Source organism: Girardinichthys multiradiatus, chromosome 6 (assembly GCF_021462225.1).
Source record: "Girardinichthys multiradiatus isolate DD_20200921_A chromosome 6, DD_fGirMul_XY1, whole genome shotgun sequence".
Classification (NCBI taxonomy): Eukaryota; Metazoa; Chordata; class Actinopteri; order Cyprinodontiformes; family Goodeidae; genus Girardinichthys; species Girardinichthys multiradiatus.
The window spans coordinates 26633856-26651122 of NC_061799.1; the positions used below are offsets into that span (position 1 = coordinate 26633856).

At 40.0% G+C, this 17267-nt stretch overlaps 1 protein-coding gene across 15 annotated transcripts in view; it reads right to left on the reverse strand.

The window, feature by feature from the left end:
• LOC124869695 (adhesion G protein-coupled receptor L2-like) overlaps positions 1-17267 on the reverse strand; it is a 143752-nt gene that overhangs the window by 10837 nt on the left and 115648 nt on the right. For all 15 annotated transcript variants that reach the window (XM_047367722.1, XM_047367723.1, XM_047367724.1 and 12 more), the window contains 5 exons: positions 13603-13669; positions 10292-10383; positions 7934-8102; positions 6709-6837; positions 945-1041 (listed from right to left, as the gene is read on the reverse strand). In XM_047367722.1, the coding sequence (XP_047223678.1) occupies positions 945-1041; positions 6709-6837; positions 7934-8102; positions 10292-10383; positions 13603-13669 (554 nt within the window). The remainder of the gene's footprint in view (positions 1-944; positions 1042-6708; positions 6838-7933; positions 8103-10291; positions 10384-13602; positions 13670-17267) is intronic.

A 17267-nucleotide genomic window follows, 5' to 3' on the forward strand; every position in this document is an offset into this window, starting at 1 on the left:
AACATGAAAGTGAAGTTGAACATCTCCCATGGCCTGCACAGTCACCAGATCTAAATATTATTGAGCCACTTTGGGGTGTTTTGGAGGAGCGAGTCAGGAAACGTTTTCCTCCACCAGTATCACGTAGTGACCGGGCCACTATCCTGCAAGAAGAATGGCTTAAAATCCCTCTGACCACTGTGCAGGACTTGTATATGTCATTCCCAAGACGAATTGATGCTGTATTGGCCGCAAAAGGAGGCCCTACACCATACTAATAAATTATTGTGGTCTAAAACCAGGTGTTTCAGTTTCATTGTCCAACCCCTGTAGATGTTCAATGTTTTGTGTGTTGTTTTATAACCCAACCCAACATAAAACGTCTCTGCATCTTTATCCCTGATGTGTCTGATGTGTTCCTTGATCTTTATTATGCTGTTTGGTCACTAAAGTTCTCCAACAAAGCTAAAAGACCAGAACACCTTTATTCTGAGATTACACTACACACAGACAGACTATTTCCAAATTAGATAACTTCTGAAGACCGTTTTGAGGAATAAAAGATTAAATAGGCTGAAAACAAATGGGAAAAAAATTGAAATCCATGTATCATTTTCCTTCCACTTCACAATCATGCACAAGTTTGTGTTGGTCTATCACATAAAATCAAATTAATATACACCCGCTGCTGGTTCTAACAAGACAAAATGTGAAAAGGTTCTAGGGATATGAAGACCTTCGGAAAATATTGTGTGAAAATGCTGCGAAGCTTGGAGCATTTAATGCATCTGATTGTTCGTTTATAGAAAAGCAGCATGAAATCTGGCCTTATCTCTCTTTCCCCTCAGTCAGCAGGAGCGATGCGGGTGCATCCATTGAAGTGTTTACTGTTAATTCAGAGCTTCATCACAAAGAGAACAGAGCTCATGTCTCGTCTGGTGATGACGGAGGCAGCGGTTGCTTACCCTGGTTGAGCGTGGAGGTGCTGTTTATGTCGCCCGAGATGAAGGAGGATTCCGACTGCTTTCTCACAGTGTCGTTCCACATCCGCCTGATGCGACTCTGCGTTAAGAAAAAAGCAGCCGCTGATTAGTACTCAACATGGTGCTGTTATGTTTCAAGGCTTCTGCTCTCCAGGCCTGCGTGGCTGCCTGGTTTCGTAATTCAGACCATACTCTCTATAAATTAGGATCTAATTGACACACTGGCTGATGACATGTTTGTGCATCACAAAGCTCTACAACATGCTATTGATTTGGCAACTCCTTAAAATTGGAGCCACTGAAAATCTTACGGTTTGTAATTTGACTCTGAGCTGCTCTTTTTTTACTCTCAGCAGAGAGAGCAGGAGCAGCTACCGAACTCCCAGTGGTGCTCCCTAAGAGAGACCTAACAAAGTCTTTGGAGCAGATATCATAAGTAGGATGAGCAGCAATTTTCTCCCACAGGGTGCAAATGTTTTATGTTCAGAACTGATACTTTTCAGGAAATAGTAAAAAAAAAAAACAATGTTAAAATATTACATCAGGGTTGATGACATCAGGCACAATTGCCACAGATTATCAACCTGCATTGAATTAATTAATGTTGGGGAAGAAACTCACCATTTCTGCACTAGTACCCTTAAAAACATTAGTTTTATTTATACTTTACTACTTAGATTGATCAGTGATCACAGTGTCTAGGTACGTTTAGTGTATAAATATGACAGAGAGGCCCATATGTTTAAGCTGCTCTTTAAAATGAGAGAAAACAAATGATTTAAGTGAGGGGGATGTTTGTTGATACAAGTAAATATCTACTCATCTAAACTTACTCATAACTAGAGTTAGAGACATAAAAAATAAAAAATCTAAACAACTAGAACTGTGACACACGGACTCATGTTTGTGTTGCCACCAAGCACAAAGCTCAGTTAGACAACGAGTGGAATCCTGAGGTGAACCATTAAGTGCAATCTACATGTCAAATGGCAGTCTGGGGGTGATGATGGAAAAAATGTATTTTATTGTCCCACTATGACAAAAGTGTGTGTAGTGTCAGCTGTTAACTGACACTGAAACTGAAACTTGAGTGCTTTGGTCAGATGAGACTGAGGTTGAGCTTTTCAGCAACAAACACCCCAGCTCGTGAAAGCAACATTTCTAGAAAAGCACTTAATGCCCACTGCAAATCATGGTGGGGAATCTGTACTCTGGACTCCTTGTTAGAATTCATGTTGCCATAGAGTCTTTGAAATATAACAATAACATTTTGCCAAATTTAACAAAGAAATGGTTCACCAGACACAAGATCAACCTTTTTTCTGTGGTGATCTCAGTCCCCAGACCTTAATCCTATAGACAAGCTATGGAGGGAACTGAAGAGAGGAGAACAAATGCCTCAGGGCTTTTTACACAGCTTTAATTAAGGTTTCTTTTAGTGTGAAAGGAGCTTTACTCTGGTTCAATATTTGTAAAAGTAGCTTAAGGATCTAAATTTAAACGATTCATTTTATATGGAAAAAAATTAAACATTCAGATTTTGCCTAATACTAAATATGATCTGTCCCAACAATTACAAATGAAATGTAATTACATTAAGTATTAGCTGTATGAATGAAAACTGAGCTCCATGCTGTCTTTGTAGTTTTTCACATAACCAAACATACCAATACGAAGCCTAAAAAAGAGAAATGGCCACAATTATCTATACAAGTCTGCCATATATGCATTTCTTGTTTGATCTGACTTCTGTAATAAAATATAGCACCTCATATGTTTTTACAGCTTCATTTAAGTGGTGGTTGTAATTTGTTTATGGATATATCCACTCACATCATTGTTTTGACAACTGTGCTGACAGATTATTGCGACTGCTTTCTGAAAGTGTGTAAATCTTTCACTCGTTATCTCCATTTGAGGCATTTCTTTCTGTCAGACTGATTGCAAAAACGCCTCACCTCATGGGGACTTCAAAAGACGTTAGAGTCACAAAATAACTAACAGCATTTTTTATCAGTTTTTAAAAATATCATGTCAAGTACCAAATTATATGTTTTTTTCAATAGTCATAGGCAACAGTACAATACTTTCTTTTTTTATTTCTTCAGCCAGTTAGATATACAACGGTGTTTATGGGATAAAAATGTTAAAGACACAAAAACGAACAACAAGATATTTACATTTACTGTATACAGTGCCTTGCGAAAGTATTCAGCCCCCTTGAACTGGTCAACCTTTTGCCACATTTCAGGCTTCAAACATAAAGATATACAATTCTAATTTTTTGTGAAGGATAAACAACAAGTGAGACACAATCGTGAAGTGGAATGAAATTTATTGGATGTGTCAAACTTTTTTAACAAATAAAAAACTGAAAGTGGGGCGTGCAATATTATTCAGCCCCTTTACTTTCAGTGCAGCAAACTCACTCCAGAAGTTCAGTGAGGATCTCTGAATGATCCAATGTTGTCCCAAATGACTGATGATGATAAATAGAATCCACCTGTGTGTAATCAAGTCTCCGTATAAATGCACCTGCTCTGTGATAGTCTCAGGGTTCTGTTCAAAGCGCAGAGAGCATCATGAAGACCAAGGAACACACCAGGCAGGTCCGAGATACTGTTGTGGAGAAGTTTAAAGCCGGATTTGGATACAGAAAGATTTCCCAAGCTTTAAACATCCCAAGGAGCACTGTACAAGCAATCATATTGAAATGGAGGGAGTATCAGACCACTGCAAATCTACCAAGACCCGGCCGTCCATCTAAACTCTCATCTCGAACAAGGAGAAGACTGATCAGAGATGCAGCCAAGAGGCCCATGATCACTCTGGATGAACTGCAGAGATCTACAGCTGAGGTGGGAGAGTCTGTCCATAGGACAACAATCAGTCGTACACTGCACAAATCTGGCCTTTATGGAAGAGTGGTGAGAAGAAAGCCATTTCTCAAAGGTATCCATAAAAAGTCTCGTTTAAGTTTGCCACAAGCCACCTGGGAGACACACCAAACATGTGGAAGAAGGTGCTCTGGTCAGATGAAACCAAAATCAAACTGTTTGGCCACAATGCAAAATGATATGTTTGGCGAAACACAGCTCATCACCCTGAACACACCATCCCCACTGTCAAACATGGTGGTGGCAGCATCATGGTTTGGGTCTGCTTTTCATCAGCAGGGACAGGGAAGATGGTCAAAATTGATGGGAAGATGGATGGGGCCAAATACAGGACCATTCTGGAAGAAAACCTGTTGGAGTCTGCAAGAGACCTGAGACTGGGACGGAGATTTATCTTCCAACAAGACAATGATCCAAAACATGAAGCCAAATCTACAATGGAATGGTTCACAAATAAACGTATCCAGGTGTTGGAATGGCCAAGTCAAAGTCCAGACCTGAATCCAATCGAGAATCTGTGGAAAGAGCTGAAGACAGCTGTTCATGAACGCTCTCCATCCAACCTCACTGAGGCAAGAATTTCAGTGTCTCGATGTGTAAAACTGATAGAGACATACCCCAAGCGACTTGCAGCTGTAATTGCAGCAAAGGGTGGCGCTACAAAGTATTAAAGCAAGGGGGCCAAATAATATTGCACGACCCACTTTTCAGTTTTTTATTTGTTAAACAAGTTTGACACATCCAATAAATTTCATTCCACTTCACAATTGTGTCCCACTTGTTGTTGATTCTTCACAAAAATTTTGAATTTTATGCCTTTATTTTTCAAGCCTGAAATCTGGCAAGAGGTTGACCAGTTCAAGGGGGCCGAGTACTTTCGCAAGGCACTGTAAAAACACAGATTACCTTTTTTTCCTCACTGACAGTAAATAAAAGTAAATGTTACTAAATGTTACTGTTTAAGGTCAGTTAAAATGATCAAAATTATTTGTATTTTCAAAACCTTGAATAGAATAATCGGAATAATAGGAGAGAAGTCCTTGGAAAATGTTTTATTACTTTAAAGTAAGTCATTTAGTCGTTTAGATACACTAAGATTACAGAACCTTTAAAGAATATAGGAAAGCCCAGATGATTATGTCAAGGGTTTGTAAGCTTCTGTTGTTAATTCACAACATACAAGTTCAATGGAGACAAAACATTTGGATGTATTTAAGCAACAACTCAAATACACAGCCTCCTAGTGTGACATCATAGAAAAATCAAGAGGCAAGGTATACCCTGGGCAGGTCGCCAGTCCATCACAGAGACACACAACCATTCATACCTGAGGGCAGTTTAGAGAGACCAATTAACCTAACAGTCATGTTTTTGGACTGTGGGAGGAAGCCGAAGTACACAGAGAGAACCCACACATGCACGGGGACAACAAGTCAAGTGCTAGTCAAGACAACATGCAAACTCCATGCAGAAAGACTCCAGGCCGGGAGTCGCACCCAGGATATTCTCACTGCAAGACAGCAGTGCTACCAGCTATATAAAAAATTCAACATAGTTTCAATTCAGTTTATTTACATAGCGCCAAATATCAACACATCGCCTCAGTTACAGTTTGCAAATGCAAGCGGGGACAAAGAGCTTAATTTTTTAAGACTAGTCCAGTTGTCTGTTGAATCTAAATTTAAAAGTATTTGGCAAAGCTGAAAACACTTCCCCAAAGGTAAAGTATGGGAGCAAAAGGACCAAACAACATATTGCAAATTTATCATTATAGCAATGTCACTGTATGCAAAATCAATCTCACAAAGAACTGCTTGGACTGCATAGAACATTAGCTCATAATTTAAGTACCATGCATTCATGCATTCAATGCAAATAATATATTTGGTGATGCTTGTTGTTTAATGTAGCAAAAATTGTACGGCGGTGGAGGCATTAATGGTCTACGTGATGTTTATGTTTGCAATGAACCGAAAGCAGAAATACATTACCACTATTGAGTATTTGATTATTTAGTCTATTCATATCGTTATCGCTGAATACATCAACATTACCTCATATCGCAGGTTTTACTAACATTGAGCAGCCTTAGGTGGAGGCATCATGTTGTTTGGATGCTTTCCTACAGGAGGGTATGGCTCCTTTTACAGAATATATGGCATCATAAGGAAATACTGACACAACATCTAAAGTCAACAGCCAGGAAGATAGAACTTTGGCACAAATAGGTCTTCCAAATGGACAAAGACCCATAGCAAAGACAACAAAGTCAATGCTCTAGAGTGGCCATCACAAAGCTCTGATCTCGAGCTGAATGCTGAAATATGTGAGCAAGGTGGCCTTCAAACTTGACTGAGTTAAACCAGTTCTGTCAAGAGGGTTGGGCCAAAATTCCAGCAATCTAATTTGAGACGTTTGTGGAAGGATATCGAGAATACATTTTAAAAGGCAATTTCACCAAACATTAAGGAAATGTATGTAAACTTCTGAATTTGAAGAAAGTTAATTATTTTGCCAGGTTTTAAACATAAATAATTTTGGTCCTCCTATCTGGAATAAAAAGTTTAGTCAGTGAAAAAAAAAAAAAAAAGAAAAAAGATTATGTCTATACGGTGTATGTAAACATCTGGTTTCAACTGAACTTACATTTGGGAAAAAATGCCTAAGTACTTTAACTGACTTTTGGTTTAAACCTTTCAGTATGATTTCTTGACATGGAAATGTAACAACATTACCAGACACTTTCTTCAAAGAAGCGAGAAGGTCAAGGAAAAACAGTTTTATTGCTGAAAAACCTTCACAGAAAGCTTTCCAAAGCTTAAACTCTTGCTTGATTCCCGCTGCCATACCTGTGTAGCAGATGAGTAGCGGGCTGTGGATCGAGATGTGGCTGCCTTGACGGAGCTGTGGGAACTCTCAGAAGGCAGAGCACCACAACACTGGGACTGATGGAAACATTTGCTGTACTCCTTCCGGACCTGCAGAGCAGCATAAAGATTAGGACGAACTGAACACACGGACACAGACTTTGACACATTCATCTCTCCTCAGGGAGAGTTGAAAATCCCAAATCTTTATCCACTGACAGCCAGCCGACAGTAGTTTAAATGCGAAACCTGCAAGAACTGGAAATACAGGAAATCTGTAACATGCTAAAAAATTAAAACAATTCTCAAATATTTGTTTTACTAAGTAAGAAGGACTAATGTTTATTTCATGGAGTGTTAAAAATACAAATGATCCACATCTCTGTGTAACATTGGAAAAAAATGTGTTGGATTTAAATTGAATGAAATTTAAGACTAAATTAAAAGAAAATCTGTAATAATTTATCCATTTGTTTGCTTTCCATTGACAAACAGTCTGTGGCATCTGTTTGCATTCAGGTTTTTTTACTCTGATATCCCTAAATAAAATCTAGGGCAACATGTTGCCTGATTACCTAATTAGAAAATAAAGTACTTGTATAGGATTTTTTTTTTCGATCTCAGTATAAATACAGCTGCTCTGTGTAAGCCTAAGCCAAATCACCTAAATTGACAAGACTGTCAATTATTCAGAGAAGCAGACAAGATGGCCAATGGTAACTAGGAAATACCTGCAGAGATTCACAAAGTGGGAAAATCTATTGACAAGACTGATGTTAGTCCACAAATCTGTTGATAGCAATAATATTGGTAAATATTGCAATGACCTGAACAGTTGTGATTTGCTTTAGTTTTTATTTCTTCTCTTATTGATTTGTGCTTCAGACCCTTTTTGATGTTTACCCCCAATCAGTTTTGTCATAGGAGAGAAGTGGGATCTACAACCGTGAGACAATCAAGTAGGCTCCATTTTATATTAGAATGCACAGTGTGGGCTTTGTGTATATGTGAGAGTGAACTAGTGCATTCCTTCACATCCAAAAAACAAATAAAATCCCACTAAAAAACATTGATGTTTTTGATTGAAACATACCAACGATTGTGTGAGGCATAATAATAGTTTTACAATGTACACAGCCACTGTATGGCATCTTCATAGATAAAAGATTTTCCAGCCCTGCATTAGTCCCAGAAGGCAGTATCTTACTTTTTTCTGAAGTAGACAGTGAAAGATGAAGATGAACATCCCTTGCAGAGTGTTGAATATGGTGAAGAGGTAAGCCATCACGATGGATGACTCATTGAGGAAGAACAAGCCGAAGGCCCACGTGAGCCCCAAAAGACAAAGCAGGGCAAACGCTCCTAACACCCACGACCTGCAAGAAGGAGGAAGATTGATGATGAACAACTGAAACAGGAAAACGGTGCCATGTGCTGTGTTTCAAAACTTCTGAAATGCAATGCTTGAAAAAATTAAAATACCACTTTTTTTTCTGGTTTACCTGGTTATAGTAGAAGAGGAGGTTATTAATACAGGTCTGCTGTTTTGGTGTTAATGGGATAACAACAGGGACAATAAAGGGGCAACAATGAGACGAACCCAAAAACAGGATTAGTTTTACCAGTAGAGCCACTGCCATTTTTTCCCTTCCCATTTTTTTACCACTTTTCAGTTGTTTTGCATTAGACCAGGGTCAACGTCACTAGAGGTAGCATGAGGCGATACATGGACCCTACAGAGGTTGCAGAGGCTCTGAGCTCATGTGACAGATGTGAAAGGGTCTGGAGAAACTGTATAGAGACCTGTATAGGATAAAGGATGGCTCCCTGAAAGCCAGAATTAGACCCTTTGCTAGTGCAGTGGGTCCTGGTGCATGATAATACACGGCTTCGTGTGGCAAGAGTGTGCAGGCAGTTCCTGAAGGATGATGGAATTCATACCATTAACTGGCCTCCATGCTCCCCTAACCGAGATCCAATAGAACATCTCTGGGACATCAGGGTTATGTCCATCTGATGCAACAAGGCTGCACCTCAGACTGTCTTGAAGCTCAATGATGCCCTGGTCAGGATCAGGGAGGGGATTCCCCAGGACACCATCTGTCATCTCATAAGGAACATGCCCCGACATGGGGGCCATACAAACTACTCAGTACCATTTTGAGTTGATGCATTGACATTTCAGCAAATTGAACCAGCCTGCTGCATCAGTTTTTTAGTTTAAAAGTCTTGGAAACTTCAGATTAAGCCCCCTGCGGGTTGATAATTTTCATTTCCATCAGTTGATGTGGCATCCTTTTGTTCCTAACACATTACCCATTCCATATTAGTATGGATATCCAGCATGATTGTTTTCTATTTGAGAGGTGTTGTATTTTTTAAGTCTTCCTTTAAATTTTTTGAGCAGTGTATTTATCTAGTTTTCTTTTTCTCTTTGGTACATGTTGCATAAATTGTGACAGGTTTCTGGCATGGACAGTTAGAAAGAAATTTAGTTCCTTGGTCTGTATCAGAGTTGTTCGCTAAAAAGACAAACAAACACCAGGTTTGTCTTTATGAATTTTAAGGAAAGCCAAAAGGGTACACGATAACCCAACAGTCAATTTCAGTGACAAATAAAATGCAAAGGAAAGAGAGGAGTCCTTCCCTCCCCTGTTCCAGAGGAAATTCTAGTCAGCTTGGAGATGAGGGGAAAAACAGGCCATCAACATGTCACTGGAAAAGAAATCACAGAATAATAATAATGCCTTATTAGATGTGCTGTCCACTTGTTTGTGCTGCTTCAGCAGGGATGTTATTTCGTTTTTGGTCTGGAAAAAAAAACCACAACTTTTTAACAAGTTCCAATATACAACACAGAAACTCTATACACCACAGCGGTAGACCTTAATTAATGACACTTAATGAGTTTTGACTGCTTGTTATAGTTTCACAAAATGCAGCATCCACAAATGTGTCATTTATGTGAGCTAAAAGAAGCATGAAAGCCAATTAAAATGTTTTTTTGTTCATTTTTTCCCCTTATTTTTGGTTTGGACCCAAATCTGAGTTGCTGCCTAAAAATCAAACGCCCACATAACATATGCTGGCATGTCGTCAAACATATTGTTGAACAAGGCTCCAAGCACAGAAATGGTCAGGGATTTGTTGTTTTATCAACCCAAAGCAGCTCACTGGAAGCAAGGAGATGGAGGAACCCAAAAGGTCAGAAATGCATTTATGAAGAAATAAAATAGGCAATATACCCATAAGTAGCGCAAATACTGAAATCATAAAAGTGAGCTAAAAAAGAACCACCAACTGACTGAAAAGGAAAATAAAATCTGAAAGGGAAAACCGTGGGTCTGGCTAGGAAGTAAAATCAAATAAAACGTGTAGGTCAAATACAGCTTTTGAAATTATAGCAGCAAGGCAGAAGCGGTGATGGTGCGTATTATTTTTCTCCTTGCATATAAGTCACCATCCCACCCCCTCATCCCTTTCTTCGTACACAAACACACACACAAGATGGCATAAAAAGCAACAACACACTAGCCCCTTCATCTTCTAGAGTGACACCCCTCACCTGATACCCCCTAGCCTGCTCGAGTCGGGTTTCATGGAGGTGGAATGCTTCACCATCTTGTACATCGTCACCACCAGGAAGATGACATTGACCTGTCAAAACAGATGTGCATCAGGGTTAATAGACTGCACTAAGGCAGGCATCCGGTTCCATGTGCTTGCAGTGCAGGGTTAGGTGCTGTCAGTAGAGATGTAGTCAGATCCTTTCCTTACAGAAAGTGCTGTGAAGAACTCTAGAGATATTCTAATAAAAGTTAAAACCTCATATTGAAATACTGTTTACACTTCGGACACCCCGTTAAATATTCAGTTCTGCATTAAGAAACATTCAGATGTTGATATTTATCTCCTTTTTATCTCTGAAAAAGAAACAGATTTAACTGCACTTAAAAAAACCAACCTGTTTTGCGAATTAAACAGAAAAACATCACCAAAATGTATTTTCTAACAAAAAATGTTAGGACACTCTTGTAGTCAGTCCTACCCTCTTTGGCTGAAATAACTTCGGTGGGATGCCTCTCATAACCATCCACCATTCTCTGATATCGGGCTGGTACAATTTTACTGCAGGTCTCACTATGAACTGAGAGATGTTGTCAACATGTCCTGTCTTCAGATTTCCCAATAATTCCATTTTAAACTCTTCTGTGCGAAGACCGTTATTCCCTAGATCCTGGTCTTTGTCTATCTTCTCTCTGGCCGAACTCCAGGTTACTCAACTGCAAGCCTCCAGAATTGACTAAAAATATTCTGCATAGGTGTCAGAAAACTGAGCAAAAGTCTGCTTGCCTTTGATTTAAGGTTGTTTAGTTGCCATGGAGATGACTGAGAATTTACACAAGCATAAAGCACAATAAATAGTAAATATCACTGTTTTATGACTTGCAACTATGCTCTTCCCAGCTCTGAGCTTAGACTTCCCGAGACAAATCAAAGGCAACATTAATACATGACAATTTGGGAGAAAAAGCTGTAGGAGAGATGCGACTAGGGCAGAGGTTCGCCTTCCAGCAGGACAGCAACACTAAGAGCTGCAATGGAATGGTTTAAGTATATTCAAATCTCCATGAGATTCTTAGACATGAGGAGAAAAATGTTATTCAGAAACGTATCCCAATACTCTGACGGAACTTGTGATATTCTGAAAAGAAAGACAGTGTGAACATTTAAGTTTTTAAGTGTGCAAAGCTGATAGAACATACCGTACTCAGAAAAACTAGCCGATGCAGTCAAGTATTGACTCTTTGAGCTGAATACAAACCCATGCCACAATTTTCAGGGCTTTATTTGTGAAATACATTGAGAAGCATGTACTATTTTTGTCCAGTTCTGAATTATGCACTACTTTGTCTTGGCCAATCACATGAAATCTTAAAAAATAAGAAGATAAGGATTTTTGGTTGTAACGTGACAACATGTGGAAAATATTCAAAGGTAATAATACTTCTGAAAAGACACTTTTAGTCATTTACCAATTTAGACAAACTCACTACATTTTTTATTGTGTTGGCTTGACAACAAGCAATACACCTTCAGTGAGAAGTCTATGAAAATGTTATACTGCTCATAAGGTACTCTGACTTTCACAATGTCAACAGCAAGAGGTTATCACTTAGGTCTCTCTAAGTCAGCTTGACGCTTTGACACGAGCTGCATTCACTGTTTGTCTTCGTTTTCATGTTTGTCATTACAGCCGATGCCAAACACGGAGCACAATTACATACGATGAGGATGCACGCGCGGCAAAGCCCCAAACAAATCTTAACACGTCACGGCTAAAAGCCCAGGAAGCTATTGGAAAGAGAGGTGGGGGTGGGAGCAATGGGAGCTGAATGCCATATTTTAGAGGCGATTTCTATCGAGGCCAGGAAAAACATTTAAGTGATTCAAGCCATACATCCAGAAAAGGTTTCCATGCTCTCAGGATGTCTCTTTCTGTAAGCACCGCAGGGCCCATGGCCACAGAAAGGAAGGGAGGGGATGAGCTTCGATTGGGCCTGGTACCATATTTAACTGTTCAAATGTACTGCACTAAATATTCCATGAAAAACAAAAGGGATAAATGGAATCCTCTCTTCTTAGCAACTACAGTTTCACTTAAAACCTGATGTTTAAAGCTTAAAAATCTGTAAATGTAGAAAGAAATAATGAGAAAGCAAACCATAATTATAAAAATTTGGATTTTGTATTCTCCTACAGGAAGAAAGATCCCAATTATCTGACCATATGGATGCAGTCTGAAAAATGACAAGACAACAGAAAATAGTCTGAAAACAGCAGCGTGTGAGTGGCGAGCAGATGTAACCGAACAGCGGTGGGGAGAAAGATGGGAGAAGGACAGGCTATGAAGGCAGAAAGAGGTTTTTAGATCACAGAGTTTTGTCTTCCAGCCAGTGGGGCCAATTTACGTCTGTATGAGCCCGGCGGCTGGAGATGCATTTAACACAGCCGTAAGTAATGACACAGATACAGTGAGAAAGACAGACAGAGAGAAGGATGGATGGACGGCAAGGAGAGAAGGTAGGAGGAACTCTGCAGAAAGCTAAGGCAGGCTGCATATTAATCCCCCCGCCCCATCCCATCCCTTTCCCTACATGCTCGGTCTCTAAGGATCCATCCTCCACAGTTTTCAGGGCTCTTTCTTTTCTGCCAAATAAAGCGCATAAAACCAGTGCAGCCGACACAGCTCCTCTCATGGTTTTGCATGTTTTTACAACCAATGGACACATTTACCCCCTATAAGGATATTTGGCGTGTGTTTGTTCCCGTCTCTTTTGCACGTGTGTTGTGAGTTTGTGGCGAACTCTGTGTACTCTACATGAAATATTAAGAAGTGAAGATGGAGATGCCTGTGTGCTTGGATTGGGTAGGGGTGTGTTATGATCCTCAGCAGGGCTGTGTGCTCTGGTAATGGTCGTCTGGCCCAACCACTCCTCACTTCCATGTTCCCCCCACCACCACCAACATCAACATCCCCCTTGTTTTCCCACTGAGCAAATGACCTTCATGCCTGAAACGATTTCTCCTCCTGATTGCAGGAAGGGAGTATTCTCTGGTATAGCCGAGAAGACCAAAAAGCTCTGCGTTGTTACTGCTCAACAATTCTGATTTCATAGGATTTCATAGCTGAGTGGACACTGATGTCCTCGTGTCAGCTATAATGGGACCACTTTCCTTTCATGCAAATTGATCTGAGAAAGCAGAGCTAAGAGGCTGCCAGCACACATGGAGAGAAAATCTATAAACTGTTTTCAAAGCTTCTATTCGATGAAAAAAAAAAGATCCTACGCATGCACAAATTTTAAAACTTACCACTATTATGAAGGTCACTGGTCCAATGAAGCTCCAGATGAAATGGTTATCCACTCTCAACCAGCATCTGCAACATGCAAAAATGAACATTTAGTTCATTAAATCGTCTCAATGCCAAAACACTGTTGAGTCGTATTGATTAGTGCAAGAAGAAGCTGGTTAGATGATAGGCCACAGCAACAAAACGGCAACTCTTCTGACCACAGTGAAGAAAACTCGACCTCTAAGGGTTGTTGGAATCGTGCCACGAGGACCTGCAAAGTAAACAGCAACTCTTATCGGACTTGTGTCTTCACAGTTCACAGATTTCTGTCTTTGCAACTGTGCAAAGTCAGTGCAAAACCATTGTTTGTTCTGAAATCACCCTAAAATAGGTGCTAATAGCAACATGTGGCTCAAACGTTTGCCAGTAAGTGTGTTTTTTTTTGTTTTTTTTCGTTTCGTTTTAATAAAAAAATTTTTTTAAGTTCTTAATTTTTTATTATTACTACTTTTGTTGGCCTAGCTTTAGGGCTCACTGCTCTTCCACGTGCTATTGGGTGTGTCCCCGAGAGGGCTAATGCTGCTTGTATGGTGAGTATGGTACTTTTAAAAGACGCTTCACCGTTGAGGATCAAGGATTAGGTTGGGAGCGGATGGTTGTGCCTGCTTGTCTGGTATGCTTATTTTTTAGGGCCTAATTTTTGGGTGCGTGGCTTGGATGGCCAGGATATGCATCCTGCTCAAGAATATTCGGGAGTTTGGTGAAGAGAGTGTGTCAGGTCTGGTGTGATTGAGGTTCATGGGTTGCTGAGGTTGGGTATTTGTGCGTTCTGATACTATATATATATATATATATATATATATACATATATATATATATATATATATATATATATATATATATATATATATATATATATATATATATATATATATATATATATATATATATATATATATATATATATATAATCTGGCGCAGCACCCCATCACTCTCCTTCTTGGTCAAATAGCCCTTACACAACCTGGAGGTGTATTTGGGGTCATTGTCCTGTTGAAAAATAAATGATGGTCCAACTAAACGCAAACCAGATGGAATAGTATGCCAGTGCAAGATGCTGTGGTAGCCACAGCAGTGTCACCAGCAAAGCACCCCCACACCATCACACCTCCTCCTCCATGCTTCACGGTGGGAACCAGGCATGTAGAGTCCATCCGTTCACCTCTTCTGCGCCGCACAAAGACACGGTGGTTGGAACCAAGATCTCAAACTTGGACTCATCAGACCAAAGCACAGATTTCCACTGGTCTAATGTCCATTCCTTGTGTTCTTTAGCCCAAACAAGTCTCTTCTGCTTGTTGCCTGTCCTCAGCAGTGGTTTCCTAGCAGCTATTTTACCATGAAGGCCTGATTCACACAGTCTCCTCTTAACAGTTGTTCTAGAGATGTGTCTGCTGCTAGAACTCTGTGTGGCATTGACCTGTTCTCTAATCTGAGCTGCTGTTAACCTGTGATTTCTGAGGCTGGTGACTCGGATGAACTTATCGTCCGCAGCAGAGGTGACTCTTGGTCTTCCTTTCCTGGGGCGGTCCTCATGTGAGCCAGATTCTTTGTAGCGCTTGATGGTTTTTGCGACTGCACGTGGGACACTTTCAAAGTTTTCCCAATTGTTCGGACTGACTGACCTTCATTTCTTAAAGTAATGATGGCCACTCGTTTTGCTATACTTAGCTGCTTTTTTCTTGCCATAATATAAATTCTAACAGTCTATTCAGTATGACTATCAGCTGTGTACTGTATCCACCTCCTGCACAACACAACTGATGGTCCCAACCCCATTTATAAGGCTTGAAATCCCACTTATTAAACCTGACAGGGCACACCTGTGAAGTGAAAACCATTTCAGGTGACTACCCCTTGAAGCTCATCAACAGAATGCTAAGAGTGTGCGGAGCAGTAATCAAAGCAAAAGGTGGCTACTTTGAAGAACCTAGAATATAAGACATATTTTCAGTTGTTTCACACTTTTTTGTTCAGTATATAATTCCACATGTGTTAATTCATAGTTTTGATGCCTTCAGTGTGAAGCTACAATATTCATAGTCATGAAAATAAAGACAACTTTTTGAATGAAGAGGTTTGTCCAAACTTTTGGTGTGTACTGTATATATATATATATATATATATATATACACAGTATCTATCTATCTATCTATCTATCTATCTATCTATCTATCTATCTATCTATCTATCTATCTATCTATCTATCTATCTATCTATCTATCTATCTATCTATCTATCTATCTATCTATCTATCTATCTATCTATCTATCTATCTATCTATCTATCTATCTATCTATCTATCTATCTATCTATCTATCTATCTATCTATCTATCTATCTATCTATCTATCTATCTATCTATCTATCTATCTATCTATCTATCTATCTATCTATCTATCTATCTATCTATCTATCTATCTATCTATCTATCTATCTATCTATATACTGTATATATACAGGGGTTGGACAATGAAACTGAAACACCTGGTTTTAGACCACAATAATTTATTAGTATGGTGTAAGACCTCCTTTTGCAGTCAATACAGCATCAATTCGTCTTGGGAATGACATATACAAGTCCTGCACAATGGTTAGAGAGATTTTAAGCCATTCTTCTTGCAGGATAGTGGCCCGGTCACTACGTGATACTGGTGGAGGAAAACGTTTCCTGACTCGCTCCTCCAAAACACCCCAAAGTGGCTCAATAATATTTAGATCTGGTGACTGTGCAGGCCATGGGAGATGTTCAACTTCACTTTCATGTTTATCAAACCAATCTTTCACCAGTCTTGCTGTGTGTATTGGTGCATTGTCATCCTGATACACGGCACCGCCTTCAGGATACAATGTTTGAACCATTGGATGCACATGGACCTCAAGAATGGTTCGGTAGTCCTTGGCAGTGACACGCCCATCTAGCACAAGTATTGGGCCAAGGGAATGCCATGATATGGCAGCCCAAACCATCACTGATCCACCCCCATGCTTCACTGTGGGCCTGCAACAGTCTGGGTGGTACGCTTCTTTGGGGCTTCTCCACACCGTAACTCTCCCGGATGTGGGGAAAACAGTAAAGGTGGACTCATCAGAGAACAATACATGTTTCACATTGTCCACAACCCAAGATTTGTGCACCTTGCACCATTGAAACTGACGTTTGGCATTGGCATGAGTGACCAAAAGTTTGGCTATAGCAGCCCGGCCGTGTATATTGACCCTGTGGAGCTCCCGACGGACAGTTCTGGTGGAAACAGGAGAGTTGAGGTGCACATTTAATTCTGCCGTGATTTGGGCAGCCGTGGTTTTATGTTTTTTGGATACAATCCGGGTTAGCACCCGAACATCCCTTTCAGAGAGCTTCCTCTTGCATCCACAGTTAATCCTGTTGGATGTGGTTCGTCCTTCTTGGTGGTATGCTGACATTACCCTGGATACCGTGGCTCTTGATACATCACAAAGACTTGCAGTCTTGGTCACAGATGCGCCAGCAAGACGTGCACCAACAATTTGTCCTCTTTTGAACTCTGGTATGTCTCCCATAATGTTGTGTGCATTTCAATATTTTGAGCAAAACTGTGCTCTTACCCTGCTAATTGAACCTTCACACTCTGCTCTTACTG